Below are 11,559 nucleotides of genomic sequence, written 5' to 3' on the forward strand. Positions count from 1 at the left end.
TGGGGGGGGGAGAATAAAAAAATCTATTCAAGTATGTATTCCTATCTCAAAAAGTACCCCAAGGAACAATTTCATGGAAAATAGATCACAAGACCAATACATTGGTTGTAAACCTCTGAAATGAAAAATGCACAAAGCATATCCTTCTATAATGTGTACTTGCCTCAGTCAAAAGCCCTTAGTGTGACTCCAATCTGCATGCATCACTTTTGACCGATTATGCGGACACCACAGAATCCCAGAAGATGGCCCTGTTGCCCCTAAGCACATAGAAGGTGATTGACAACCTCAGCTATGCTTGTTTAACAATGAGACTTTGGGGGTGGGGATGTCCATTGCCCCCAATCAGGTCTCAGGTTACAAGCAGCTGCCTGCTCTGTGCTCTGCAATGTGTGACACCATTTTCTCACCCTGTCTGCTGTAGTTGAGAGATGCTGTGTGAAATTTGTGTTTAAGAAAGCTGTAGAAAACAGGGGTCTGCAGGGAAACAGGTACAACTTATGTAGGAGGATTTGTTCATTATCTCTGTGTATCACCTGAGGCTACTCACTTCATTGGGTATAAGTAAGGGTTTACAACAGATGTGCTCAACCTCTGAGCCCTCGGGACCCTCTTATGTGGCCCTTGACCTCAAACCAGGGAAGCGCACTTATTATATCCTGATGTTTTTGTAGCTTTCTGAAAGTGCATCATACCCGCAAGATATAATAGAAGTCCATGGCAAAGCGCAATTAAACAGCAGGAAAGCCTCGGTGTACTGCACTGCACCCATGGTGTGGGTAGACCACAGTGCATCAGTGAGAAAGCAGCCTTTTAAAGGGGCTCAGAACCGTAAGGGCTTGCTTATATTTAGCAGTTTGTGGGGCAGTAAAACCCCATAGTTGAGACAGGTTTTTAACACACTCCCCAATCACTGGTGTAGTGTGAGCGGTCGCAATGGGGGTTACCATTGCAACCGCTCACACTACACCAGAATGCTCCAGGAGACCCATGCTCCAGGGGACCCATGCGGCCTACCCATCACATTCTGCTTTACACTTGGACAGGAGGGGTGGAATATACAGGACCCAATCCTTTCTAATTTGCTCCTGCAACCTCTGAAAGCCGGCCTCTCCTCCCACCAGCATTCAACCGTTGCAAGAGGAAAATGTTCATTATTCAAAATAAAAAATTCTAAATTCTGAACAATTTCATTTGATTGTGGCCCGTGACTGCTTACCAAATCACTACAGTCACAGCTAAATCTCTGATTGCTGTCCCCTTCCTTCCTTTATTTATTCCTGTACTCCACGTTTCCTCACTCCCTCATTGTCCTGTAATGGCGCGTCTGACCTCAGGACAATGACTGGCAAGATGGCAAGCCTTCATCAACCAGGTCATTAGAGAGGGGGGGCTCAAAGCCATTATATACATGTTCCATAGGTCTACACAGGGACCCCATGAACTACAACCACCCCACAAATCACCCTCTATTGCTGTATGTACAATGTACCGTATGTTGTATTCATCATGCATCACATTCACAAGAACACTGCCTGTACACACATTCTTTTCAAGGCAATCCCAAGAGCTGTACAGCACCACATTGAATGGCATGATTGAGATTGCTAAAGCACAACATACATTACAAAACTGTCATGGCTTTTATCCTCATCAACTCCTGTTATCTGGGAAGTGGGTACTTGGGGACCCGAAATACGTGTGTAACATGTTTCTAAAGGGGAACTTATCCTTTAAAAGTGGTTCTAAAAGGCAGAAGGTTTATTCCTTCATGTATTCTATGCATAGAGGTAAAAAAAACCTTCAGAGTGCAGCCCCCCACAGTCCTCATGCACACTGGACGTTTTTACAGCAGCTGTTTTTGGCATTTGATGTTTGTTTCTACAGCTAGTAAACCCCCCAGCATGTTATCCTATGTGTCCATGCACACATAGATTGTAATCAGCGTTTTTAGGTTGAAAAAAAACCCCCCAGAACTAGTGGGTTTCTAGAGGAGTTTTTTAGCTGTACAACTGCTCCAACGCTGAACATCGCTGAAAAATGCAGCAAAACACCGCAAACCGGCGTTTTTGGACTTTTTTGACCCCCCTAAAAAATTTGAGGGGGGGGGGTAAAAAAAAAAAAAAGCTACAATACGCAAACATTTAAAAAGCCTCTAAGCGCTAATGCAAAAACACTAAAAAAAAAAAAAAAACACCATTACTTTACACAGCTAACATTACCAGCATTATCGTGCTGGTAATCGTTAGCTGTGTAAAGTCATTACCAGCATTATCGTGCACGAGAGCATCAGCTCTCCTGGCTTTTTCCCTCCTCATTGGCTCAGACACAACAGCGTCACCCATTGGCTTCCACTGCTGTCAATCACAGCCTATGAGGAAGGAGCTGGGGAGGGGCCGAGACACGCTCTGTGTGCCTTATAGGGAGCAAGCAAGCATGAGGGTAAGCAGCTTGCTCTGGGGGCACGGCCAGGAATGCTGCTGGTGGACCCGAGAAGAGGAGGAGGATCAAGACTGCTCTGTGCATAACCATTGCACAGAGCAGGCAAGTATGATGTGTTTGTTATTTTTAAACCACAACATCTGGACCTTAGTATCACTATAATGCATTCCCTGCATTTTACCTTTTACCTTAACCCCTTCCTATTGAAAAATTATGTCCAGGCGGGGCTTTCATCATTCATATGACGTCATATGAGTGCAGCTACACTGTGTGATGGATCTCTCACTGGCTGCGTCTACCAGACACAGCTAATGACAGACCACTGTACTGGCCCATTTCCGGTACCATGTGATCACTCCAACAGATCACATGACAATTGTAAACAATGAATAGCTTCAATTCATGCTATTCATGGTGTACAATTGTGTTGCTAGCTGTGATTGGTTACAGTGATTACATGGTACAGACAGGGCCAATCACAACAATACACATTGAATTAATCCATTTCATTCAGTAAAAGTGCTTGCTTATAGCAGTGAAATTCATACATATACAATATGACTTGTGTACCAATTGTAAATGCTATATACATATATCTTTTTTATTTGCTATTTTTTCCCTACGAAAGTGGAGTTACCCTTTAAGCTGCATAGTAAAATAACATGATCAAACATAATTTCCTTTACAAATATGGCTCAGTCTATACACAATTTCTGAACAGTAGTAGTAGCTTTTTTTGGATTCTGGTTTGGTTTACAAGTCCTTTAAGATATTTTACGCTTCCAGCAATGTAGAATATGTTTTAGCAATTGTACTTGTGAAAAAACCAAGGGAAAGGGGAAGAGGGAATAAAGCCCAACCAGATGGGAATAGCAAACTTTACTTTACTTTGGTCAGAGAGCTCAGATCACTGCTTACAGGCAGACACCCTGACAACATGACCTGCTCTTAAAAAGTCAACTTTCCTAGCCTCTGTCATCATCCGCCATCTACCATCCCCCCTCCCCAACCACCTAAACCTGTTCCTCTACCGAAGGACCGGTGTAATTATTATCCAGGGGTGCCGCATGCAGCACGCAGCTTACAAATCAAATACTTGCTACAGGTTTTTCAAACTCGGTTTAAATTTAAAGACGACAAGAAAATCAGCTATTTGAATGTCATTTGCATTTTCTAGACATCTGTCAAATCAGAATTTTTCACTGCAGTCTGGGCGACTTAAATGGCACGCAAAAAAAAAAAAAAAGTTACACTGCAATTTTTTCTAGAATGAAAAGAATGAATACACTTACACCTCGGTCACACCGATCTGACTTTGAAATCGTGCGACTTCACTGGAGTTTTAAAGTCGGATGGTATTCCAACTTCAGGTATGACTTGCAAGACATCTGAGGCTTGTAAGACACAGATGTCTATGTACTTTAGAAATTGGTGTGGTTCTGACCAAGTCGCAATGGCACCGATGTGACCGCTGTAACTGCAGACAATAAGGTGTGACCTGCCATGCCATTTGCAAGTCGCATGGCAAATCACACCCAGTGTGACCGGGGGCTTAAAATCAATACTGCAGGGATTGATAGAGTAAAATCACCCACTGGCTTGTAATATTTGTGTGCTTAGCAAGCTCTGTGGGGCCATGCATACCAGGTGCAGTGGGATGTGTTTTTGAATGCATTACGACTGCATATCTAGTCCAAAATCTAGGTTATCCTATGGGCATAGTCCAAACCATTATAAAGCTGTGAAGTGAAAAGTATACAGCAAGTTGAGGTTTTTCACATCGCAAATACGCAGGCTGCATTTTCAGAAGAAGTGCAGGGACTTCTTCCCTGCGTGTCACGGGAGTTCATTCAAATGAATGGGCTCTCGTGCCTGCGCAAAACATGGCCCGCACGGCCGCATATATGTGAACCAGGGGTAACCCTAGGTTCACATCTGTGCAGGTGGTGCCGCTGCGGATCCACATGAAAATCCATTCAGCCACACCACCCGCACAGAGGAATTCGCAACCCGCAGGCAGGTGCCATTAATTCTAATGGCACGCCACCCACACTGGAAAATGCAACCGTACTGGGAACTGAGGTTCCCGTGCGGGCTGAGTTTTCAGAAGTGCAGGGACTTCTTCCCTGCATGTCACGGGGCACGGGAGTCCATTCAAATGAATGGGCTCTCGTGCCCGCGCAAACCGCGGCCCGCACGGCCGCATATATGTGAAACAGGGGTAAGGGGGAATCTTCCTTTCCTCTTCCACTCAGGTATTTCATAAATTATAGAGAAAGCAGGAGAAACATTGGAATCATTCACATATTGCCCAATCACTAATCTCAAGTAAATGTTAAATCTCAATGTAACGTCAAAAGTCATTTAGGTTGATTTTTTCTGCAGCTTTCATTAAGGCTAGGTTCACACTTATGTAGGTTGCGTTTGAGCCGTTTCTGCATTGCATTTTTTTTTTCCATTTTTCTTGTTGCCAGGATGATGTAAAACGAAAAAAACACGGCAAACATTCTTTTCTGCAGCGCTTCCATTGAAGTCTATAGAACCAAAAATGCTACTTTTTGCGTTCAAAAAAGTCCTTGACCCTTTCCAAAAAAAACGCACCAGGTGAAACATGTCCCAAATCAGGGAACTCATGTTAAATGGACTGTACTGCATTTCTGCAAAATACTTCAGAAAACGCTTAGGTGTGAACCTAAGGTAAAACCCTGTTGATCCTGCCATGAATGAATGAAAGTCCACTGGCACTTCCTGTTCTAGTCCTTGTGCACTCAGACACTTAGCAGCTCCTGCTTGTTGAGGTGTAAAATCCCCAGAGCATTTTGGCATCCAGGGAGCCGAGCTGCACATGCTGTGTGCAGATGCCAGTGCTAGTGATTTCCTGTACGTGTGTCTGCTCGGGTAAACGCAGATGGCTTTTCCTCCAAACACAAAGTGGCATGTTGAGGCAGAAGCCATCACACTTACCCAAGCCACTTACACTGCCAACAGTACACAGCACATGCAGCTCCCAGAAGGAACCATCTCAGCACCCAGGAGCTGCTAAGTGTCCATGAGGCCATAAGGTGACAATATTGGCTCGTATCTCCCAACTGTTCCTGCATTGTCACTGTTACTTCCAAGAGACTACAAATGGTCATCTCAACACTCTTTATTCAGGCATTGACCACTGTTGTCACCATCACAAAACCTACCAAGGGAGTGGCCATGCAGGCATTGCTGGATAGGAAGTGGCTGCAAAAGAGGCTGCGGGCAATCAGAAGTCTTGAGATTTAACAGCGGATGAAAAACAGTGAAAACAAGTATTGCTTTCAAACAAATACAGCACTTGTACTTAGAGATAAGAGACATTATGGCTCCATTCACACTTGTGTGACTTGCCATGCGACTTTGGACATCAAAGTCGCTTAACAGGTTGCAGCCCATTCTTTTACATGGCACCCGTTCAAATCAGTGGGACTTAAAATTGAAGCAACTTTGAAAAGGTGCCTGAACTACTTTGATCCAGAGAGTATGAAGTTGGATCAATGTAACACTGTAAATCGTGCAATTTTGGAGTTGTGAAAGCGTGAATTGAGTCTAAAGTGGTTATAAAGTTTAAACTTTTTTTTTACCTTAATGCATTCCTTGCATTAAGGAAAAAAAAAATGTTTAGACGTCAGTATCGCCCCCCCCCCCTTTACTTGCCCGACTCCTCTCCCCTCAGTTCCTGATCTCACTGGCTTTGCTGAGGCAGTGGGAGTCAATGGCTCAGGGCCAAGTCCTACTGTCTGTGTCTATAGATGTAGACAGCGGGCCTGGTGAGCAAGCCCACATGAAGGGGCCCCATAGAAAGTGGCTTTCTTTGGGAAAATTGGCCAGAGAATAGGAGCCAGGAGGGCAGCGGGGGACCTGAGAAGAGGAGGTTCAGGGCCTCTTTGTGCAATTCCATTGCACAGACGAGCAAGTATACCATGTTTATTATTTTAAAAATTAAAAATGCATTTACATATAATGCATGACAGAAAAAAATGCTAGCGTTCAAGAGCAACTCCTATGGAACATTTCTACTGACTTGGAGATGTGGTCATACCATCCTTTATGTACAATAGAATGTGATTAGATCTGCATCAGAAAAGACTGGTTTTACTGGTCTTGGACCAGCTGCCCAGCCTTGTTATCACCTTCTAATTTCATCTCTACCCAATACTCCTCTATCAATACAACATGGTGCCAACACTTCAGACGTGCTCTTCTACGAATTGCCCGGATACAGAAAATTTCTTTGCAGAAAATTAACATATCTTCAGAAAGCTTACCCTATGCATATGCAGTGCCATTTATGATTCCATTGTATTTTTAATTAACTCTGAATTTTTGTATGCTAAGCAGTATTAAACCCAAAAGCAAACAGTTATTTTTTTGCAGCTTACCAATTCTTATATGTGATGGCTGCATTAGTTTTCTTTTTTAGGCTTTCTTCTATTTCCATCTGGTCATCCAGCCAGTAAATCTGTTGTTTTCAACAGAAAACCTCCCTTGCAGTTACCGGAATGTGACCTACCATTTACCACTGGCAGGGGTGCTTACAATGATCAGTTTCTATGTAAAACCTTTTTTCCCCAAAAGGTAAAAACTGTTTGCTGTAACTGATTATAAAGCGTGAGCTGGATTTTGGCTTCAATTTCCCAGTCTTATTTAAATCTGCTAGTACATCTAACACTTCCCTCCACCCAGATTGACAATGTTGCTGTCAAAAGATGTCCCCTGTGCTCCTTCAACCAGAGTGGGGGTACGCTAATACAGGAGGTGTGTTACAGGACAGATCAGCAGGTGAAAGCAGAGGGAGAAAGGTCTTAAAACTAAAGAAAACTAATGCATCCATCACACCGAATGATTGGTAAGTTGCAATATATTACATTTTTGCTTTTGGGCTAAATACTGCTTATTTAATTAAAGGATGGGTTCACCTTTTAATAAAAAATAATAAATGCAAATTTTTGCTCAGGTAAAAAATGCGCATTTACCATTTTTTGTTTTGGGAGCCTTCAAACCATAGCACCAGCAATCAGCAGATCGGTGGTGCCATGCAGGTCTCCAGCAGACTTATTGTAATCTGTCAGCTCATACCTTATAAGAACAGACAGCTTTACAGAGGGTTCAATGAGGGTTTGCCATGTAAAGCAGCGCAGCATATGTACTCCCCCCTCTACTGCCTTCGCAGAATAAGGGCGAAGTCGTTAGGGGTGGTGCAAAAAAAAAAAAACCATGGCTCAGCCACCAATTTTTACCAGCCCCCAAACACAAGTGTAAATGAGACCTAATATTGCAATAGAGTGCCATTCAAAATAAATGGCAATACACCAATGTGACGGGGACCTTAGGGTTTACATCTACTTTAAATACATATAAGTATTAATATACATTTTTAGGAAATGTCTGTAGATATTTATTTTCTACATGCATTATATTTTAATACATTGTTGATTAGTTTACACATACAAAGCTTTTTTTGGCCATACTACACTAAGAGCCGAAGCCAGATGCTCAGAACCAACACCACAACCCAACACCCCAACCCCCCCCGATGCTCCACTGAGCTCTGGAGGGTAGCATAGTAAAGAGCCAGTGACAGACCATCACCACTCTCTGCTCAGAGCAGCTTGAGAACTGAGAGATCAGCAGTCATGTGATTGCTCAGTTCTTGGTCTTCAAGCTGGTGGGGGACAGCTGCAGCATGAGACCGATGCTAGGCTTTTCGTGAACCCCAAACATCTCCTTTAACATAATTTGTATGCGGATTGCGAAGACAGAGCTTCCCCTTTTTTGTCAGACAAGTGTAAAGTACATGTATAGTGTTACAGCAGAGGAAAATAATAAAACAAAAATATTTTGACAACAGAAACCAAAGGAAAAAAAAGTTACTGAAATTAGGTTTAAAAAAAGGAAACAAAAAACAAACAAAAATGATTCTTCACATTGTTTTGAAATAGCCTTTCCCTAAGTATTTAAAGAGAAAAGGCTGCCATGTGGGGTAGGGGCCATGCTAGGCCATATCCTGATGTAGTGAGACCGCTCACCCTTGCTCTGAATACAGGGATCCCTGGACTAGTAGCTTCTAAATTTATCGCAATGGGTGAGGCATTAAAACTGCATTACCTGGAGATCCTGGGGCAGGGAGCCAATCAGCTTAATGAGGGCAGGGCTGGAGCACAGACCTTGATCCCAGACCCCACCACCTATGGGTGTGAGCTAGGTCATGATGTGATTAAAGGAAACCTATACTGAGGAGCACATTTAGGCAGTCATAAGTGACCTCCTTCTGAAAATGCTACCCGCCTGACATTCTTGGGGTTTGACACATTAAGAACAAACCTGCAGCAAGTAAATTCAGAACCCCAGGATCCATATAAGAGCCAGGCCCTGGTACATTTCCAAGGAGGGGATAGCGATGGCAGCCTCATCTCAGCATGGGTTTCATCGATTATTGATCCAAGTGTGAGACAGTGACACCAGAAAGTCACAATCACAGCCACATTTACAGGTGTCACCCAGTCCATGGACCCCATCATGTTGTATTCAACAACAGGAGTTTCACCTATAAAGGATCTGAGCTTTGCCGACAGTTCAGAAGCACTCAGGTCTCCCTCTTTTGCCTTAGGCATTGTATTGCACTGTTGTGGTAACCAAAGCCCACATCGTGTCCTTAGAAGACTCTTCGTAATATTCCGACCTCCTAGTACTTATCTGCCAAGTAGAAAACTATAGCCAGTGATACACTGAGTGAAATTCGGCCAATTACTGATGAGCAGACAAAATTCGCTCAGTGAGTGGGTCTGCTGCACCTGCTCCATTTCACAAAAATTGATAGTTCGGTCAACTATTCACAAGGAAGCCTGCTGGAAGATCTTCAGCTGAACAGCAGCTTCATCCAATCGGATGCAGACACAGTCTGGGTACTCTGACAGCTGTAGATCTGTGACTGCCCTTGGGTTGGGAAGTTGGCCCCACTTTTTAGGCTTTGTTCACACGGGCCTTCTATACCTTGTCTGTCTTCTTGGGAGCAGCGGCTGTGTCAATGCAGCTTCTGAGTTACAATTGACATGAATGGGACTACCTATGTGGGCAAACATGGCAATCACACTGGCGCACGCTATAGTGCATCCATGAGAACGAGGCCTAAATGCTGCACTTTATTTTTATTTTTTGCTGCACGCTCCTGTGCGATTCACATGCAGTGCGATTTCAGTCCATTCACTTGAATAGGCAGAAATTGCACAGCACCAAAAAGGCGTGCACGCACCACTTTTGGTTACTCACTGCAACCAGATTGTGATCCGGTGCAGGCAATAACCCTGCGATTGGGGTGTCATTACCATTGCACTGACACCCACTGCATTCTAAATATGGTGCTGGTTTCTAGTGTGAACTGGTCCTAAAGCAGGCCATACACTAAACAATCTCTTTCAGATCTGCCATTAACTATGTTAACAGCTATGCTATGCAGAACCATACAAAGCAGTGTGCAGGAGCTGACAGGGGAGAGATCTGTATTGTTTACATACAGATCTCTTCCCCATCGGAACTCTTTGGAGATCGCCAAATGCTAGCAGGGAATCACCGGCCGGGACCCGGTGATTGACAGCCCAGGCTGCAAATGGCGGCGTGGGTAGGGTGCGCGCATGTCCCCCCCTTCCCGGAACTGCAAAATCACGTATATACACGTGATTTTGCACACCCGTGGCGCCCTGTAGCAGTATTTCTGCTATAGGGCGGCACAGAAGCGGTTAAGATCTACCATCCACTATGTAGTGCAGGGGCCTGCCAGGCTAGATAAAGATTGCCTGGATATAATAAAGTGTGTCCTCCTATTATACAGTTTTGGTATATCTAAAGGAGTTTGTACAATCAGACTGTATAGTGTATGGCCAATATAGGGCTGACCATATATTATACAATCTTCTTTAGATCCCCCAACAACTATGTAGTACAAGGGCCTGTCTTATATATGATGCCAATTAGATGGATTGTTAGGTTTGTCTTCTTACTAGTCTTGGGAAGGTTAACTGTACAGAGATTGTACAATCAGACTGTATAGTGTATGGCCAACTTAAGTGATCATTTATTTAAATTTGATACAATTTTCACATAATAATTGTGACATTGCCCATTGATCAGACCTGACGGTTAGCGATATACATCTCCGAACCTGACCACACCATACAAATCCCTATCCAAAAACAGAATACTCTGAAGGATCGGATAATAGCCATCCCATCCACCCCAGCAATCCTGATCGCCCGACAATGGACGCTTCCTGGCTCTGATGTTTACAAACACATATTTGGTTACAAAGTTTAGAAACAAATCTTCATGTTTGGACCGATTTACTGATCAGGATCACTGAGATCTCACACCCCCTCTACAATCACATGGATCACACTTCTGGAAATCACGTCCAGGGATCCAACAGAAGGATGGGGAATCCACCTGTTGCTCACACAAGTCATCGGCACCGATGGAACAAGCTGGGCTCCATACAACATACAATGTAACAGGCGATCTACCTTGACGAAGAGTTCCACCTGAGGCTGGTCCGGGTCGTTGAGCTCCATGTCTCGGTGGGATGGTTGCTGGAGGTTCCTCCGCGGGGACAGAGAAGTTGCAGGGAGTGCGGGACGACGGTGATCAGCCTGCCGGGGGAGGGTGGGGTGGGAAGTGACTACAGGAGAGGCGTGACCACCGCGGGCACGGCGACTCACAACCGGCTGCACGATGAATAGAGAGCGCCGATTGGACGTCTCGGAGAGGTGGGGGCGTGTCCGGGTGTAGAGGGACAGCTCAGGTTGAGGAGTGGAGAGGTGGTGTCGGTGGGGAAGGTTGGGGGAGTGCTGAGAGGCTGCAGGCACTGAGTGGTACAGGGAGGGGATGGGACATGCTGCTCACTTCTCGGGAATTTCTATATCTCTTTACACCAGCAGAACCCGAGTTATAATATACACAACTGACCAATGGGAACTGTTCAATGGGATTCTGTTGTGGCTGGGACACAGAGGCTGACACTCTATAGAAGGGGTCTCCAAACATTCTGTACAAACGGACCAGTCACTGGCCTTCAGACTTTAGGGGGGCAGACTGTGG

General features: G+C 44.4%; 1 protein-coding gene across 1 annotated transcript in view; it reads right to left on the reverse strand.

Moving 5' to 3' along the window:
• CLIC1 (CLIC family member 1) overlaps nt 1–11,142 on the reverse strand; it is a 61,687-nt gene extending 50,545 nt beyond the window's left edge. Inside the window, exon 1 of the mRNA XM_089652502.1 lies at nt 10,986–11,142. Coding sequence (XP_089508628.1) covers nt 10,986–11,033 — 48 coding nt within the window. The 5' untranslated portion in view covers nt 11,034–11,142. The remainder of the gene's footprint in view (nt 1–10,985) is intronic.
• Between the last annotated feature and the right edge of the window lie 417 nt (nt 11,143–11,559).

Source organism: Staurois parvus, unplaced genomic scaffold, assembly GCF_062004578.1.
Source record: "Staurois parvus isolate SC_StPar_1 unplaced genomic scaffold, SC_StPar_1.0 ptg000684l, whole genome shotgun sequence".
NCBI lineage: Eukaryota > Metazoa > Chordata > Amphibia > Anura > Ranidae > Staurois > Staurois parvus.